The 20,347-nt window shown below is 41.0% G+C and overlaps 1 protein-coding gene across 2 annotated transcripts in view; it reads left to right on the top strand.

Moving 5' to 3' along the window:
- NELL1 (neural EGFL like 1) overlaps positions 1-20,347 on the top strand; it is a 502,747-nt gene that overhangs the window by 43,196 nt on the left and 439,204 nt on the right. For both annotated transcript variants that reach the window (XM_019551935.1, XM_019551934.1), the window contains exon 3: positions 2,440-2,590. In XM_019551935.1, the coding sequence (XP_019407480.1) occupies positions 2,440-2,590 (151 nt within the window). The remainder of the gene's footprint in view (positions 1-2,439; positions 2,591-20,347) is intronic.

Genomic DNA, 20,347 nt, shown 5'->3' with positions numbered 1-20,347 from the left:
CAACACAATATCAAATTTCAAAGTGTTTTTCCAAGAGAAAGATTACTGTACTAAAATTAAGCCACATAATTATAACCAAGAAACCCACTGTATTTTGGATAAGGTTTTTGTCAAAAAAGTCATTTAATTCAGAGTCACTTGTCACTAGGCAATGTTGGATTTTGCAGTTTCCTTGAAATACTCAAGTATGCCATCTGTAAAGTGGTTTATGTTTCAGTATGAATGGACTATTGTTCGACAGAATTTCAAAAATATTTTGAATACATCACATCTTCATCTCTGACCAAAGCTATCATGCCTTTGGGACAGGGATGGGCAACCTTTTCCACATAGGCAGGCTGGATTCAAGGGTTCCCTGGTTCTGATTTGGCCCACGGACCATAGTTTCCCAACCCCTACTTTAACAGAAGAATGAGGATTTTGATAATATATTGAGATATCAAATAAAAATGAAAACAATTGAATTTTTCATGCTTCTGTGCTTTAAATTTATCCCTGAAATAACTCTGCTGCCCCTGATTTACATCCATTTTTCACCAATGTTTGATAACCAGGGATTTGGGTTTTCCATTTGTTAAGGAAAAGTGTAGGTTTTCTCCTTTAAAAGAGAAAATCACAGACTTGCTGCTTTCAAGTAGAAAAGCCTGGGAAACACAGGCTGCAATGGGCTGGGGGGAACAAGGGGCAGAAGGCACCATGTACATGTGCGCATGCACACATGCATGTGGCAGCTAGGCAGCTTGGTGAAGAGCAACTCCTACATCTCCTTCCAGGTAAGGCTATCAGAGGTGGGGCAGGGGGGCACAGGTGTTGTGGCGGGGGGCACAGACAATGCAGCGGGGCTCATAGGCAATGTGTTGGAGTGTCAGGGGAGCACAGGCAAAGGGGTGGGGGGCACAGGCAACATGTTGGGGCATGGGGGGAGGCATGTGCCCACCCAGATTTCTGTGCCCACAGTAGGGCGTGAGGAGACAGCTGGGCTGGACCTGCTCTGGCTGCCTCCGCAGCCCAGTGGATCCCCTAGTGCATCGCCTGTGCCTACCCTCTTCCTTCCCAGGGCTATGTCTTGGGAATGAAGGGCAATGGCATGGACAGGGGCAGAGCACCAGCATATCAGGGCTGCTCAGCAACACAAAGCAGCAGGGGGGTGAGAAGGGGATACGGGCTTTTCAAAGGAAGAATTTACCATATGTTCTCAAAATCAGGCCACATGAAGGTGTTTCATGTTGGGTAGAATTTCGTTTGGAGTTACTTGATGCAGAAGTGAAGTGGCTTATACTTCTAAGTCTGCTCCACTTTTACTTTAGGGCAAAAGCACGTTTTACTGGTATGACTGTGTTATGGAACTGCACCCTGAATGGTAAAGTCTGTTACAGTACTCGCGCTGGACCAGATCCCCAGAGTGAAGTAGTGCCATATTAATTTCCACCAGCTGAGGATCTCAGCCTTGAATATTTGACTTTAGAGTCAGCCCTTCTAAAAAAAATGGCATCAAGCTTTAAATTGGTAATGACATTTGAGACCAGAAAGTGACACATGCCTTGAGAATGTGTGACATGCCTCAGCATGAGAGACATGAGAAAACAAAATAGCAGAGGAGAGTGAAATGATGTGTGATTCATTTCTTTACTATGTTTTGTAGTCTCCTTTTCATTATTCCCCATCTTTGGTGGTGATGATGTAGTGTAATAATACGTGAGATAAAAGCAGGCGTGTTGGAATGGAAGTGAATTTGGGTCTCAGAAGATCAGCTGTGGGGAGGCATGCTGCTGCTTGGATAACATCAGGGTTAGCAAGACTGAAACACTTCTGGCCCTACCTGATCAGGCTGTAGTTTAATAAATATTGCATGAGCTATCACACTTCGCTTGTTTCAATTGAGAAATCCTAGAACAGCAGCAAGCACGTCTTGTATTTATTTTTTTCAGGCAGAGGCATGGCCATATAGCATTATTAGCAATAACACACCTCTGCCTTACACAGTGCAAGGACAAGTTTCTTTAGATGTAGTATGGGGAGATGGTGACTGAGTCAATGAGCAAATTGAAATCAGAACTTGGTAAGTGGTGCTGAGTGAGTCCCTGAAATGTCTCAGAATTTAGGATTCTATTTATCTGACTGCAGCAAATCTTATTAACAGCCGCTTAATCTGCTCACAGCAGACCTGAATGGCTCAGCATCTTGTCAAAAATTCTGTTAGAAAATCGGTGACTGGCCAATTGTGAGCTTGTCAAAGTGACAAGTGGGCACATTGACAGAGATGGTATTTTGGGCTTTTGCATTGAATGAATGCAGCTGTAACATGTGGTAGACAACTCAAAAATGAAAAATATCGATGGGCAAGAGAAAATGAAAAATGTAATCTGAATCCTTCTGACTTACCATTTTTACTTGCTGTTGAGTCACCCCCCTTTCCCTCTTCTTTTCAATAAAACTCAGATGTAGAAAGAGAAATCCATGCTGCACCCCACCTGAACGAGAAGTTAATTCAGCTTTTTCGGAATAAAAGCGAGTTCACATTTCTAGCCACCTTGCAGCAGAAGGCATCAACTTCTGGAGTTATACTATCCATTCGAGAGCTGGAACACAGGTAAGGGGAAATCTCTTTTTAATTGGAAGCTCTGCTTCTTTTTGCTAGTAGTACTGTAATAACATAAAGTTAAGTCACTCTGCATTTAAGAGTGCAGTGGGACATCTGTTTCAATGCAGTGTAAAGCTTCTGTTCATAGATTACAGGTCCTAATTTTGTTGTTAAACTAAAATGAAGCAAGAATGCTTTATTTATGTGTCCTGGTCTATAAAAGATATCATGTTAATTTTGATAGGGAAGTAAGTTGTAGCCGTGTTGGTCTAAGGACATAGGCAGACAAAGTTCTTTGGGTGAATTTGATATCTTTTATTAGACCAACTTAAATAGTTGGAAAACAATTATTAAGCAAGCTTTTGCATTCAAAAACCCTTTGTCAGGCTAAGGAAGTTTCTGCACTTGGTGTGTGCTCTTCCTGGATGGAATGAAAAGTAAGGAAGCCAGAGGCCGGGCTGGTATGCATACAAGACAGGCCGTCAGTGAAAATGTAGATTGCGGAGTCAATGGTTGAGAGACAGGCTGGGGATGGGGAGGTGGGGGAGAGAAGGGGAATGAATAGTGGAGAGATACCTGGGGTGTTGGATGTTAGGTAGGTTATAATGTGTCATAAATCCAATGTCTATATTTAGTCCATGATTTTTAGTGTCCAGGAGGTTGATGAAGTGGAGTTCATAGGTTCATCTCTGGGAAGTGTTTTGTAAGTTTCCTTTGATGATCAGGACTGGGAGATGGGAGAGAGAGTGGTTTCAGATTCACCCAAAGAACCTTGTCTGCCTGTGTTAATTTTGATTGTTTTGTTATTTAACATAAAGATGTATGCACTTATCTCACCTCAGAAATTACAGCCTCTTGTAACACAATCTCTATTAGAATACCATATGTGTTTTGTGCTTTACTTTTTCATGAATGATAAATTTATATAATGAAACAATCTTCTACTTCTTGTTTTCTGACTTAGTACTTTTTAAAAATAGTTTCTGCTCTTTTTTGAGCTGCATCAATAAGATCCCCAAATCTGTGTTTTGGATGGTTTATACATGATGATATTTTTAATATTTTCTTCTGGGACATAAATATAGTAGAAACTAAAAGAAGACTTACATTTTCTTTACTGTCAATGGAAAAATAAAATCATTAGTTGTCGTGTCTGTATGGGTAGACATTAAGTTTGCTCCAAAAGGGAGGTACAACTTATAAATTACAGGCCCAGTCATGTACTATTCTGTTGGTGCCTGGTGTCAAGTGAGTTTGTGTGTCAAATTGTCAGACCATGGGACCAGGAATCAGGGCTACTGGTTTACTGTTGAATGGTGAGAATAGATATTGATGGAGGAGTACTGTCTCTCATGGAAGACATGTGGATGTACAGTATGAAATCTGCCCCTAATATGAAGGTCAACCCAGAAAGGCAGTATGATTGCTTAGTGCAAAGCACAAGGTTTTTTGTAGAAATGGTCAGTACTGCATTTAGCCACTTGAAGACAGCTTGAGTCAATTACTGACTATTTCTGTGCCAGATGGGAAGTGTGTCAGAGGGATACATTGCACAGCAGAAGTACTCTGGTTGAACACAGAAGTGTTGATGACTCTCAGAAGGTACTTTAGCAATTCCTCTGTGCTTAGCTGGGTGGTTACTCTGATGCAGGTTCTTGGGGTTGAAGTTATCCTTTATATTCCAAGAGAACACACATTTTGTAAAAAAAATAAAGGGCTAGATCCTGGTTCAAATTGATGTTAGATGAATTTTGATCTCTCTCAAATTCTTTTCCTGTGAATTTGCTAGGCTTCTTGTTTAACACGAAGGATGATACCAATGAATCTCTTGCTGTCTAAAATGGTAGTGAATCCTTAACACTGTGAGGACATTAGGAATTCTTACATGAAGTAAAAAGGAAACATATACCTTTTAACACGGGTGAGCAAGAGGTAGAAAACAAAAATTAAGGGCACAAAGTTTTTAGAACAAGCTGCTGAAGAGTCCATTGGTCATATTTCTGATCAATACAGTAGCAGCATTTTCAGCTTGACATTTTTGATGTTGGTCTGTAATTGGTCAGGTCATTCCACTCCTTAGCTTTGCTGGTGAACTGATTAGATATAAGGTTACTGAGGTGGATACAGGCCCTTGACGTTTTGGAAGACTGTTTGTTTTTAATGCTGCTTTTGCCAAGATTTAGATTATTACAGTTATGCTTCTCTTTTGATTACCCATAGATTTTTTTAGCCCTTTGCAGCTGCTCTAGATTTTTAAGAAAATAGCCAGTGCCGGAGGAATGCTGCTGTTTGGGTGGGAGAAGTTATATGGAGCACTATAATTCTGTCATTGTAGGTGGTATTTCTTCTGTAATTAGGGGTCAAGATTACAAATAGAATGGGATGGAGAACTGTTTGGCTGTTTTTCTGATCCATCAGTACCACACTTTTAAAATTAATTCAGTGTGTAGAAGCCTCAGTGATAGGTAGTTTATAAAGAAATTTTCAAAACAGAGAAAGCAGTTGAAAAACTATATAAAATGCATTGCCTGATCTCAGACTTCAGTGTATAGCAGTTTAGAGTGCAAAACCACTGCACTGGATTTTTACATGATATGGCCAGCAACATAAGGCCTATGGCAACATGCATTTTTGTTACTGGGATTAACTAACTACATACAGCTGTTAGTCCCGAGGAAGTCAATTTATCCAGCAGTTGCTACGCAGCTAAAGTTGAGAATTCCTTTATGCAAAGAACAGGAAATACCTCTTGTTACTACGTGTTATCTTTTCACTTTTTAAATGTAACCGGAATCTCTAGGTCCCAAAATGCAGGCCTCTAACTCTTGACCTCCAAATACTGGAAGGTGAATACCTATGGCAAATTGATACACAGTTAAGTAGCGTTGAGCATTTTTACATATGCAAGCATTGCAGTAACAAGCACTTTGAAAAGCTCCTAGTGCTGCGATGCTTGCAGTTGTCTAAGCGGCGAAATGAGCATCAGCGCTGACAATATGGTGGTGGTGCACTTTTGAACTAAAATACATTGGAGGTGCTTTAGTCCAAAACCTACTACTACCATTTTCTGCATGCTGATGTGTTTTTGCCGCTTTTGTGACTGCATGCGGCATAGTGCAGTTTGTGTTAGCTCGCATGCAGAGCAGACTCGATTAGTCCGAAGCGGTGGATCTCTGGTGCGTTGCGGACCAGAAAAGTATGTGTATAAATGGCTTTTGATTTCATTCAATTTAAATCAGTGGTATAACAAGCATAGCTATGTAGTGTACCAGTTTGTCATGGTTACAGGCCTCCTAGTCTCAAGAGAAGATATAAGTTCTTACTGATAGTTAAAGGAATTTCTCCATTGCCTGGAGTGTTGAAGATTCTGGTTGGATTAAATAAGTCACGAATACTGTGCTTAAATTTCAGTAAGGGTGGCTAGATTAGATATTAGGTTAAGCCCTGAAGCAGATCACCTTCATAGGCTGTGGAATTTCCATCACTGAATGTTTTTTTCAGTGCAGGTTAGACGAGCATTTGTCTGGGATGGTTCAAGTGATCCTGCTTGGGGTTGAAGTAGATGACCTTTTGAGGTCCCTTTCAGTTGTGCTTTTCTGTGATCTTATATATATGGTACACAGTGAGCCAACAGTTTAAAAGGCTGGGTTTTCTTATGCAACAACTGAAATAATTGCCACGGACATTACCTTGAAACCCCCTAGATACTATTTTGCTTGCATCACATTTCCCCAGTATATATAAGCACAAACCTATTTTATGTTTAAAATCTTGGTGCTTTGGTGCCAAAATATGATGCGTATTTTAGAAATACGTAGGTAGATGATAGTGCTTAAGGATTTGTGAATAACAACATAAGAAAATTAAGCAAAAATGAAATGGCTAATATAGAAAGTATTGAAGAAGATTAATACCGCTTACTAGAGGCAGAGATTGAAATATGTTATTTAGTTGCATCAAATGGATATAACAGTTAATAGTATTAATCTGTGATGTCATTTGATGGACAGGTTTTCTAATATTTGGAAGACACAAGAAAACGATAACAAAGAGGAATTTATCTTGTTGACTTATCTTAATGGCAGTGCAGATTTTATGTTTGTTTTTCATGATCCAAGTGTATTAATATGGAGATCAGAAAATCCAAAGTTTAATTAATGCAATTTAAGTCTAATTGAACAGTCTGCTAGTTCACAGATAGGTATCTGCATATAACAGTAAATCTGAGGGTTTTCAGTCTTCTTTGTAAGTTATGGATGAAATAAATTTGATTATGAGCTTTGCCTAACATAAAATGGCCTTTCTTCCTATAGTATGCTATGAAAGGCGTTTTTGGGCCTATTTAATTACAACCTTCGTCTTGGTTAACGTCCAGGATTGTTACGAGGGATTTCAAATACCCATCTTGCAGGGTATTTGAAGTTTCATCAAAAATACTTATGGTCCATCAGAGATCTTATAAATATTCTAATCTAAAGCTAGGTTTGCTGATTCCAATCCTGTTAAGGACTTGTGTGGTCTGGAACCCATGTACAAAATTAGATCAATTCAGCATTTGTTTGTGTTGCACCAATTCCTACATAAGCAGAGGATAATGAAAAATTATTTCTCAAGGTTTTCCATTGACCTGCCATAATATCCACTCTGACTCTTGGCTGCCAACATCGGAGATTATTATGACTTCTTGGCAGCTAGTAGTGTACAAGCTCTTATTATTATCAATATTTTGGCACCAAATTCCTAAGGAAATATAGCTATACAAACTAAATATCTTTCTGGGCCTGCAAGTATAATCTAATATATTTGACAGTAGACTGTAATTGGAGCCAAATTCAGTTTCAGATCTGTCACTGATTTGTGTAATGTTGGTCAAGTCACTTAGTACCTGCACTTTCAAAAATGTCTTAATTTTGAATGCCATTATTTTCAATGCCTTAAGTTAGATATTTTTAATCTGATTTTAAGTAAATGGAAAAGTCAAGTCAAATTAAGTATATGAGTGAATCTGTTCAGGACTGGATTTTAAGATTAACCTTAAGTGTATTGATCAGAAGTTTCTCTGCTGAGGTAGGTTTCAGTTGGTAGCACCAACATATGCCGTCTGTGAGTTTAGCACATTAACTGAAAGGAAATGAGAGGAAATCAAAGGATCATAGAAAATTAGGGTTGGAAGAGACTTCAGGAGGTCATCTAGTCGAAACCCCTACTCAAAGCAGGATGTGCTTTGTGCAGGTCACGTGTATCAGCAGCTCAATGTGTTGCTACACGGAGAAAATGGTGGTGTTGCACTTTCAATTAAAACATATTGGACGTGTTTTATTTCAAAGAGCGCCAATGCCATTTTCTCAATACAGAGATGTGCTGTACTGCTGATTCATGTGACAAGTACGTGCTTGTCACATGCACAGGGGATTTCTAGTCCCCAACTAGATCATTCCAGCAAAAGCTTTGTCTATTCTGATCTTAAAAACCTCGAAGGTTGGAGATTCCACAGCCTTTCTGGATAACCTGTTCTAGTGCTTTACTACCCTCCTTGAGAGAGTTTTTCCTACTATCTAACCTCAACTTCCCTTGCTGCAACTTGAAACTGTTGCTCCTTGTTCTGTTATCTGCCCCCACTGAGAACAGTCTAGCTCCATCCTCTTTCGAACCCCCCTTCAGGTAGTTGGAGGCTGCTATTAAATACCCCTTCAGTTGACAACATAAGCTCAGTTCCCTCAGTCTCTGCTCATAAGTCATGTGCCCCAGTTCCATTACCGTTTTTGTTGCCCTCTGCTGGATTTTCCAGTTTTGTCTACATCCTTTAAGTAGTGGGGAAGGGGCTGCAAAACAGAACACATTACTCCAGATGTGGCCTCACCAGTGCTGAACAGAGGGGAATAATCATTTCGTTTGACCTGCTGGCAGCATGCCTACCAATGCAGCCTAGTATGCTGTTAGCCTTTTTGGCAACAAAGACACACTATTAGCTCATATTCAGGTTATTGTCTACTATAACCTCCAGGTCCTTTTCTTCAGAGCTGCTGCTTGGCCATTTGGTCCTGAGCATGTAACAGTGCATGGGATTGTTTGGTTCTAAGTGCAGAACTTTGCATTTGTCCCTATTGAACCTTGTGAGATTTCTTTTGGTCCAATCCTCCAATTTCTCTCTCTGAATCCTAACCCTACCCTTCAGTGTATCCACTACACCCCTCCAGCTTGGTGTCATCTTGCTGAGGGTGCACTATCTCCCATCTTCCAGGTTGTTAATGAAGATATTAAACAAAACTAGCCCTGGGATTGACCCCGGGGTACTCCACTGGCTGCCAACCTGACATTGCATCCTTGACTACTACCCTCTGAGTCTGATGATCCAGCCAGTTGTTATCCATTTTACAGACCATTCATCCAACCCATACTTCCTTAGCTTGCTTGTGAGAATGTTGTGGGAGACTGTATCATAAGCCTTAAAATCAACATATATCACGTCCACTGCTCTCCACACATCCACAAGAACCACTCATCTCATCATAGAAGGCAGTCAGTTTGATAAGGCATGACTTGCTCTTGCTGAATCCAGGCTGACTGTCCCTAATCACCTCCTTCTCCTCCAAGTGCTTAGAAACAGATTCCTCAAGGATGATTTTTCCACGGACAAATTAAGATCTATATTCCTTGTTCAGAATTATTCCCAATAAAGTGAGATTCAAGAAAAATGCTTTCCCCAGTGAGAAACAAATATGTTTAGGTTTGTTTTTTTTTAAATGGAGGTTTTTAATATTCTGCTCTTGAACTGCAGCCTTCCCATTAGAATTATATATAAGAAAGCAGCACCACTTAGTAATTAGGCCATCTCTGACCATCTCATGGGGGAATACTGACATGGGCCAAATTCTGTGGTTCAAACAAAATTCCAAAGAAGCTTTTCAGAATTAAACCCTTTTCTGCTTACCTGACTTGGCACCTACATCTGTAGTGAGTTTTCCTAAACAAGCCAGGGATTTCGTTAACTTAATGTTGTTTTTTTCAGTTATAAAAAGTAGTGATGTTGGAAATTCAGGTGTGTATGGTTAAATGAAGAGAGCTGATCATGTCTGCTGTTTCATTCACTTTGCCTTGATCTAGTATACAGCAACTTCTCATTTTTGGTGTTGCTTCCCTTTTCTTAAGGGAGCCTGGTAAGGTGGGACTTCAGTAAGTTTGAATAAAAAAACTTGGAAAAAAAATCTAACTGTCTTGGAAAAACTTTCTAGTATTGACAGCTGTTAGGCTGTGGAATTATTTTTCAGTGGCACAGATGAAAGCTCCATTGCTTTAGACATCTAAAGTTAGGCTGAATCTAAGAGAAAGGAAGGAAGTGAATAGGAGGAGGGACTAGTGGGAAGAGCACTAAGTGCAGACTAATGCTTTTTTCATTTTTAGTAGTGAAATGGGAGGAAAGTTTGTAAAAAAGACTTCTGCACAACATAGATTAGCAATTATAGGGGATAACTTGGGTATACCAACTGTCAAATGGCAACTGGGTATAATTACATGCAGAGAGTGCAAAAATGGGGCAAGCCCATCATCAAGTTATTGATGATTGCACTTATAGCTGACAAAAGGGGGTTTGATGACAAATGTGATCTTACCTCCTTCCAGTAAGTAGTAAATTCAGGGGCAAATTCATTGAAATCAGTGTAGTTAAACCAGTTTTGCCCAGGCAAATTATTCAGAAATCTCCAAAAAATATTTTGGGATTTGGTTTGGGCCTTAAAGGCCTTCCAAGCTTGTCTTCACAGCTACACGCTCATTTTTTTTTAATCAGTCATGAGAGGCTCAAGTTACCATATGATTTGAGGAACTGAGGGTATAGGTTGAAAACAAAAAAAAATTGTGACACTTGAAAGGCTAGGGACAGAAATTACACATGAACCATAAGTGATCAGAAACAAGTTCAAATTGGTAACACAACAGAAGTTTAGTGCACACAAACTGCTTTCAAAATGGCCAAAACTGGTTTAAGATAAACCTGGATAGATGCAGTATCATTGTCATTCCACGTCAGGGTAAAAGTTACATCTTAGAAGAAAGTGGGGAATAATTACATACCCCTTTGCTTGTCATGTGTGTGCTCCACTAGTTGATTTAATTCTGGGTTAAGTGCTCAATGCAAACCAATTCCCTGCTACCTAGTGGCCAGGAGCAAAAATAGTGCTGCCTACAGTAGGCAGAAAATAGGGAGATTTGGTCAGGTGCTCTCTCGTTCTAAATTGCTTTATACTGATTGGGTCTTGTATGTGCACCCTAATGTATTATCTGTTGCATAATTCCCACCATTACAATAGAAGCAACATTACCACAAGTCATTTTTGGTCTCCAGGCTGCAGTTTGAAGCAGCTGAGAGAGACCCAGTGTAAGGATATCTATCAGATTTTACAAGTAACAACCTAATTAAATAAAAACTGAAACCTACTTAGGAAAAGTGAAACTATGCAAGCGACTTTTTACCTGATTACAAAACTGAAGGATCACAGTTACTCTGTGCATTGTTTTTGATGACTCATTTTGACTTATATATATTTATAATAGATTCTGGATTGTACAGTATTCAAAAAATGACAAATGTAGCCATTAACCTTTACATTTTAGGGCAAAAGTCATACCTTTATTAATATTTATGTATTGAAATAGTTAAGCTGTATGCAGGACAGAGAATTTGAAGAGCCTGCCTCATTCCACTTTGCTGTGGATTAGGTTTCAGAAAACCCGTGCAAGGTGGGCACACATTTTGTCTGTGAACAGCAGGAAGAAGAAATAGTGATTGCTGCTCATGGAAATTGTTTTTCTGTACTAAGGGCATGATTCAAACTCATTTTGACTTTACAGGAAACTCGAGTAGCCTTTAGCCTCTAGATTCTAATATGAAAAGGAAAAGAATTAGACATTTTACAGTCTATATAACTTCCAGTGATCCAAGCACAATGAAAGAAGAGACCACTGCTGGAGGAACAAACTGCCATCTTAAGATGTCCAACTTAGAGTAGATGCTTCCTGTACAATGGGTTGACCATTGTTGTCTGTCTGGAGCATTAAATCACTTGCAGTAACTAGAGCTGCTGAAACATAATTGATGGACCTTTCTGGTAGTTGGAACAGGATGGAGGACAGCTTTAAACTCTTTAACACTGAAATTGGATAGTGCTGAAATGTCATGGCTGGCCAAGAACAGGGTGAGCAGATCCTGCAGGAATGCCAGTTTATTGTGCTTGTTTATTTTATGGCACTCTGTGTTTTGCCTAAATTTGGACTTCCTTGTTGTTTAAACTAAAGGCAGCTTCTCAAAGAATTAATGGGAATTCTGTATCCATTTCAGTAGAATTTTGGATCTGCATTAGGAACATAACTCTTCTATGTACTATGCATAGGTTACAAATTGGAGGCTACAGGAGTCACCAGACAGCAATTAGGGTACCAAACTGATACCTGGCCTGCTAATTCAGATTTCATCCACTGCTTGGTTGAACTAGAGGTAGAGTAGCCATTTCAAACAAGCACTTTGCACTAAGGGCCTGGGTAACTTATTGTACCTTTAGTCTTCTTGCATCTGTGTCTGCACATATATGTGTATGTGCATGCATAAGTGTGCATGTGCAAGGTCAGTGTTACAAAAATGAGAAGGCAACAGCTTTTCAGAAGAGAGCAGCAGTCTCACCTTAGGGGGAGAATGTCTTTATGCACACATTTGATTATTCCCTATAAGAGATCAAAGTTGCAGATAATGCAAAACCAAGAGGATTATAAACACTTGGAAGATGGGAAAGGGACTCTGATAAATTGGCGAATCAGGCAATAGACAACAAAATTAAATTCAGCAAAGAGAAATGTAAGGTGCTGAGTGCTGGGGAGAAAACAAAAATACACAAACATCAAGTGGGAGATAAGTGGCTTGGCTGTAGCACCTCACAGAAAGAACAGGTGGGGATTGTGGTAGATCACAAACTCAGTATGAATCAGCGATGTGATGCCGTCACAAAAAGGCAAATGCAATTTTGGGTTGCATTAAGAGTAGCTCTGTATGTAAGACATAGAAGGTAATAGCACTACTTGGCACTAGTTAGGCCTCAGTGGAGTACCATGCCCATTTTGGGACACTGCTGAAAAAGGATGTAGAGAATTTACAGATGTTCTAAAGGCACACACTAAAGATAATGATACTGAAAAGCAAGCTGTGTGAGAAAAGAATGAAAGAAACTAGGTATGTTTAGTTTAGAGAAAAGTAGATTAAGGGGCAAGGATGATGACAGTATTCAGGTATTTGAAAGACCTGAAGGTGGAGAAGCATTGTTCCTCTTTGCCCAGTGGGATTTGAACATAAAAAAATATAGATCAAATCTCTGGAAAAACTTCCTAACTGCTGAAACAGTCACTTAACAGAGGTTAAGATAGTCATATTGAATAAAGATGTTATCCTGCCTTGTGATTGTGAGAGGGTATAGAGCCCCTTTAAGAAACCCAGAAGATGCAGCTAGGTACAGGTGTAGGGAATTCAACTACTGGGCAGATTCCCAGCTGGGAGTATTATAGAGGATCCTAGCTGCAGGAGGGTGCAGCAGCATCTTGTGTAAGTCTGGAAAGCCTTGCAGTCTCGGGGAAAGGCATGGTTTGCTTTCAAAGCCCAGGCCCATGTACTGTTGGCTTTTTTTAACCCTGGAAGAAGTCACTGTTTACATTGTCATTCCTGGGCCAGGAGGACTTTGAATAAAAGACTTGGTTTGAAACTGAAGACAAGTTTGGCTGTAAGTCCAGCAAGATTAGCTGGTAGTAGGCCCTATCAACCTATGGTAGAGAATGTAGGCATAAATATTATAGTAAAAAAGACATGGACCCTGAGACTGAAATGAGATGGCTGGAAGAGATGAATCAGTGGTTCTTGGCCTGGCAATAAGAGATACAGGAAGATCAGCAGCAAAGTTAGAAGGGCTTGCTAGACTGAGAGAAACAAGGATACTAGATAGGCTCAGGAGTGTGGGAGCGCCTGTGCTTGATCTTAAGTCTGACCCATGACATACCATGGTCAGGGCACCTAGGGATAGAGAAAAATCACAAGTGGATACTGGTCTGATTCTTTTGGCCATCTAATGGCGCAACAAGGACTTTTTGTACCTCTGTCTGGCATACTAGCTGGTGAGTCAAAAGCTAGGGCTCCATCCTGGCTGATACAGGAGGTATGTGATCTGTTAAAAGTCGATATGGAGAAACATCTGGCTACCATCCCCAGACTGATGGGTTGGTAGAACAATTTAAATGAACATGGAAAGTGATGTTGAATAAATTTGTCACTATGGAATCCCAAAATTGGGACAAGAAGCCATTTTACCTCTTGTTTGCAATCTGTGATGTCTCACCAGTTTTTTCTGTTTTGAACTGCTCTATGGAAGATAACCCTGGGGAATCTCTTGCAAGAATCCTGGTGAGAACAAGGGACTTCAAGCTCTTCAAACCCTACTGTGATCCAGTATGTTGTAAAATTGACGGAGAAACTTGGACTTAACTGACTTGTGAAAGAGAACTTGCAGTCAGCTCAGTGTCATGAGGAATGATGTTATGATAGGAATGCACATCTCTGGGGTTATAATCCAGGGATAGAGTCTTACTGTTACTCCCTGATCTTAGAGCAAGTTGCTACTCAAATGCCAGGTGACCTCTGAGGTGCTGAGACAGGTGGACTATGGAATTGACCGTGTCAATTTGCTGATGCCTTGGAAGGCTTGTGATGTGTACAGCAGCCAAGGGATCCTGATTCTTCTGGAACAGCGTTCTTAGAAGGGTAATGGTGGTGGGACCTCTCAGATAACTTTGGGGTATCCTGTCTCCAGCACAAGAAGAGAAAGCTAGGCAACTGATTGAGAAATTTTTAGATGTGTTTATAGTAACCTCTGGGAGAGCTCCTTGAACTGAACACTGTATTCACTTGAAACACGGAAGTGCTGTCCAGAAGATCCACTTCCAGATACCAGAGAGGTTTCCAAACACAGTAAAGGAGGAACTTCAAAAGATTCTGGGTGTCATGAAGAGTTGAGCAGTGAATGGTATATCTCAGTTGTATTAATTCTAATCCTGACCAGTGTGATGAATTCTGTACTGACTTCTCAAGCTAAATACAGTCTTCAGATTTGACATATTCCCCAAAGCCTGGATAGATGAGATAATAGAAAGCCTTAGGAAGTGTCATGTTGGGCTGCAGGAAGGTAGGTCTGGGGTTACTTAGGGATTGAGGTATTGACCAGGGTCAGTAGGAGTGAGCAGAATCCATGGACAGGCTGGTCTAGGAAGTATGGGGATCAATCCAAGAGCAGTGTCTATGAACAATCTGAGTCAAGAAGCTGGGAGGTATTTGACAGAAAGTAGAGTTTGAGAGCAAGCCAAAGCAAACAGCAAAGTAGTCTGGAATCAAGTTGAATGATGTTGCCCAGGAACTTTCTATTCTTGGTCAGGGGTTTATATGGGGAAGAGGAGGGTCATCTGGCCACTCCATTGTCAGGAGCAGGTTAGGCCCTGCTGCAGGATTCAAGCAAGCCCTAATTAGTCTGGGTGACTAGCTGTGGGGTGGCCCACTGAGATGAGCAACCGTGCCAACAGGTTAAGGCCCCAGGTGTGAGGCTTCTGCCTGATAAGGAGGCCTGCTGTGTAGTCTTAGATCACATGAAAGGATATTGGCAAATTCTGCTAGCTCCAGAGTTGTGAGAGTTGACAATGTTTGCCACCCTCTGTGGACTGTGTCAATTTTGAAACTTACGTTTGGTCTACATAGGGTGCTTGTGACTTTTCAGAGACTGATGGAAAAAATACTGATGGCATTGCTTTTCTGTTTATTTTATCTTCTGTGGGCCAAGGAGGATTTTTAATAAAAGACCTGGTTTGAAAATGAAGGTACCTCCTACAGGTGCAAATAAAGGCACAATGGGATCTAATGTTGATTCACACAGCTGTGCCTCCTGCCATGCTACATGTGTATAGTAGGAGGCATGATTGTGGGATTGCATATTGTATCCCATCGCACCTTATTGCTGGTGCAGGAGGAGCTCGTTCCTAGGCTTCTCCTACACTGGCAAGAAGCAGGGTCCCATGGCTGGGAGCCCCATGCACCCCAGCTGAGGGGCTCCCAGCCACTCATGCACTGCTGTGTTTGGAGGATCCCTGCTGCAGCGATCTCCCCACTCCAGGGTGCAGGAAATGCCTGGGGCTGGAGGATTCCCACTGTGGTAACCTCCCTGCTCTAGGGAGATGGGAAACCCCTGTGGCTGAAGGATCACTGCAGTCTTCCGGCCCCAGGGGCTTCCTGCACCCCTGAGGCAGTGTGATTGCCTTGGCAGCAGTCCTTCGGCCCTAGGAGTGTTTGGGTACCCCAGAGCCCTAGGGATGTAGCAGCAGTAATCCCCAAGGTGTGGGAGTTTCACATGTAGACTGGGGATTGCAGGTGCTGCAGTCCTAGTACTTGGGACTGTGTGTAACCCTCAGACCCTGGGGATCGTGGCTGCCATGATCCCTAGGGCTCAGAGGTTTTTTTGCTGGTCATGATGCACCCCTGCAGATGGGAACTGTCTGTCTTCTTTTTCCAGACTAAAGTCCTAGTTCTTTCAGCTTTTCCTCGTAAGTTGTGTTTCCAAACTGCTGATCATTTTTGTTGCTTTCTGATGGACACTTTCCAATCTATCCTCATCTTTCTTAGTGTGGGCCTTAATGAGCGCGTCTACGTGAGACACTGCACTACTGTAGCGGCACACTATGACGACATAGTATCAGTAGGTACAAAATGTGACACCACAGATATGTTGCTGCAGTGATGTGCACCCTCACTATAGCGTGTTGCTCCGGTGATGTAGCAGATAAAAATAACTGTGCCCCTGTATGGCACAGTAACGCCTGCACTAAAGGAAGTACTAAATGAAGGCGCAGTAACAACGGCGTCATAAGAGCATGTATAGATGCACCCAGTATGGCAACGTTTAACCAACAGGCAGTGCGGTTAAACCCAGTTTAATCATAGGGGTGTGCGAAGCAGGCCATATTCTATTTGGATATGGCCCGATTTGGGGGACAGTGATTCGATTTGCTGATTTGGATCACTGTTCTGATTAGATTTGGCTGAATCTGAGGATTTGATTCTGATTTGGAGAATCAGCGATTCAGCCATAGACACAGCTTTATATGTTTTTTCTACATACCTTGAGGTACCAGCTGTGGCTCGTGAATGCTTCAATGCTGGGGCAGATGGAGCGTCCCACAGGAGTGTGTGGAGGCCCTCCATGTGCTCAGTGGTGGACCCAGAAGTGGACTGGTCTGCTCCCATGGGATGCTCCATCTGCCCCCACCATCTCAGCATTCATAAGCCACCTGGTACCTTGAGGTACATAGAGAAAACATATGAAGCTGTTCTATGTCTGAATCACCAAATGTCTCTGAATTGAATCGGAGGCTTCCAATTTGATTCAGAGAGATTAATGGGTCTTCTGATTCAATTCAGATTCGGAGATTTGGCCACTGAATTGGGCTGAATCTCCTCTGCACTGAATCAGCAACTGATGCTCTGTACAGCCTTATTAACCAGGTGGTCAAATGTGAGGTTTAATTGGTTCAGTATGAAGTGGAGAAGGCCTATGTCTCCTTGACAGCTAGTAGAAAGTAACATCCACAGATTTATGAAACAGATGACTCCTACTGAAGTTAGTCCTTTTACCACATACCTGAAATGACTGATTATTTTGCTGTGAATCAGAAGGAAGGTGTTTTGTTGTGTTGTAACACCTGAACAGCTGGTAGGTTTGAGGTGGCTGGGGCAGCAGCAGTAAGTGAGACCTCAGACCATTCCAGTCATACAAGATGCATTGATTTATTGACAGATTAAACAAAGCAAAATGAAATGATCAGATACATTACATATAGGATGTGTAGTCTTGCTTGGCAATGTCACTTGCTAGGCTAAGTTTTCAGGCAAGTCGGCTTCTGCATACCTGCACAGTGGTGTCTTTGGTGTCTTGTGCCCAACTTGCATATCACATATGCTTCTGTTATACCTCACAGTTCCTTTGTTTGCTGTTATACAATCAAATTCCACCACCTCTTCAGTTGTTGATCCTTGTTCATGTCCAATTTCCATGCGTCTTGCAGTTGTCTCCTTTCATTTCCTCCCTTTCCCTCTTGCCCACCTGTTCTTATGCATAGTCAACAAGTCAGCAAGCTTATAACAGTCACATGCAACTTATTTGCAGACCACAAAGGGGCCCACTGTTGTCAGCTTAGACCTGTTTTATTTTAAATATTGATACTTCCTTCTTTGGTGGCCTTCTAGACTTCCACACGATCCCTATTATGACCTTAACTTAAGCTACTTCGGACGTCATGTTAGTCTGTGATCAATATTAACTGTGTATTATAATTTGTTTTCCTCTTTCTTTGTTATTGTGGTTAAATCCAGACGCATCCTATCTGTGTTAGTACTCAATGGGCTCATCTACACCAGATGCTACTGAGCAGTTGTTGCTGCACATTTATTTAGTACTTGTATTAGGAAGTAATGTATTAGCACCGTCTGCACTGTGACACACTACTGCACAGTATTTTTTGGCTACTGCGCAGTCAGTGTCTCTTGTAGACATGCTCAATGCTGACTTAAGTTCTGTTGGTATCATATAGCTATTTTTAATGTACTGTAGTCTGAAGTCTGTTACCGTATAGTTAACAGTCTCATTTCACATCCAAAAAGGGTTTTTTGAAGGTTACTGCTTTTGGAAGGGCAGCAGCAAAAATCAGGCTCTGCTCTCCCAGAATCCTTTTAGGGTTGAGATGTCTTTTAGGAGCCTAGAGTTACTTGCAAAATGTGGGCATAGTGTTAGGCAGACTTTTGGATTGCCAGTTTCTTTTATATGATCAAACAGGAAAGTAGCATTCTATACAGATAATCTTTGCCCAGTGGCAGATACACAGATGGATCCTTTGAGTGTCATAAGGGCTTAATGCCATGCCGTTTGAAACGCTTCTTGTGGCAAGTAGAAGAACCCTAGGACAAAAGACATGCACATGCTTAATGTAAAAATTGTCATTATGGAGGTGTTATACTAATGTAGCCTGAAATGTTTAACAATAAAGTGATTCCCAAAGCTCCCAGAGCACTCCAAATGGAAAAGAGGGATGATTAAAGTTATTTAACTGACTTCATTCTATTCCCTTTATTTTAAGAGTAGAGGATACAGCTATGAAAGAACAGCATTCATTCTCAGTTTCAAGTAATCAGATGCAGAGTAGAGTAATACCCAACTCAAGGAAGGCAATTTTTTTCAAATTTATAAATAAAATTATAAATTTAACACACTAATTTATAAAAGTTAGTGTGTTTAAATCTAAAAAAAAATTACGAGCATTATATGAATTTTCGGAGTTGTCTAATATAGGAGGTTAAAAAAGTTACCCACCTTGATTTCCTGAGCACCAGCTAAACATTTCTTTCCCAAAGATCAGTAATGGGCCCTATAGGTAGGCAGAATTCTGTCTTCATTTAAGACAATATTAATGTCCAGTCTCAGATGGTACCACCATAGAAAGCAGAATTAAAAGCAGTGCTGTTTTTGCAAGGCTCTTCAGAAGAATCTTTATCTTCTGATCTACTGTAGTCCGCTCTTAATAGAAACGTCAGCGGTCTTTTTGTACCACTGATTTGAATTCTTTCTGAGTGCAGTAGCATTTCTGAATGAAACTTGGTTTAATGTGAAAATTAGGGGCATTTATACATGTGCTCTGGGAGTCTGTGTATGTGTGTGTGTGTGTATGGCAGGGGGATATGCTTTAATTAGAGCAGCTCTGAGAGCTACTTTAATTAAAGTGCCTGGAGTATCACATGCATCAGCATCCCTGCGCTGAAAAATGGTGGTGGGGGCACTTTAACTAAAGTGTGTCAAATGAGCTTTAGTTAAAGCGCCCCTGCTGTCAATTTTCTGTGTGGGGATGTAGATACTCATGACGCTGGAGTCTGCTGAAGTGTGGTTATTACCACGGTCCAGCAGACTCGATTAATCACGTCTGCTCTGATGCACTGTAATTACAGTGCATTGGAGCAGCCTTGCTGCATGTTTATAGGCACCCTAGGGGCTTGGATCACTCTACTGGTAGATATGATGCTTAGACAAAGCTGATTCTCCATGACAGTTGATGCATTGAACCAGCCAATCTTACATAAATCTTCCTCACATTCATTTTAAATGCATGTATTTTGCATGTAGATATCCTTTTACTTTGGTTACATCTGTTGCATTTCCATTGGCCACTGCATAGCAGCTGTTTCTAGGTTACAGTATATGACTGAGCATCTTATTCCCATGATCTTGAAGGGAAATGAGTTGTGTTAAGTGCTTGGATGAAGCTTAAGCATGATTATGATGAAAAAAAGGATAATGTTTGTGCAGTAAACTTCAATAAGGCAGGAATTATCCTCTCATAACAAGACCCTTGTGTGAGGTACGCAAGGGTTCTAAATGCTGACAGAGAGATTGTAAAGCATCTTGAGTTGATTGTAGGATAATAATGTCCATCTCTAAAGGACATGTGGTGATTTTTAAATGTCCAACTATTTTGATGTGTGTATAACCCAGACTAAATTTAATAGGATAGTTTTGCTTCTCTCTTTCTCTCTCTCTCTCTCTCTCCCCCTCCCCCCTACATGTTGGAATTTCATAGATTTCATAGACATTAGGGCTGGAAGGGACCTCGGGAGATCATCGAGTCCAGCCCCCTGCCCAAAGGGCAGGAAGTCAG

This window comes from Crocodylus porosus, unplaced genomic scaffold (assembly GCF_001723895.1).
Source record: "Crocodylus porosus isolate Cpor-Errol unplaced genomic scaffold, CroPor_comp1, whole genome shotgun sequence".
In the NCBI taxonomy this organism is placed as follows: Eukaryota; Metazoa; Chordata; order Crocodylia; family Crocodylidae; genus Crocodylus; species Crocodylus porosus.
This window is presented reverse-complemented; position numbering and strand designations above follow the sequence as displayed.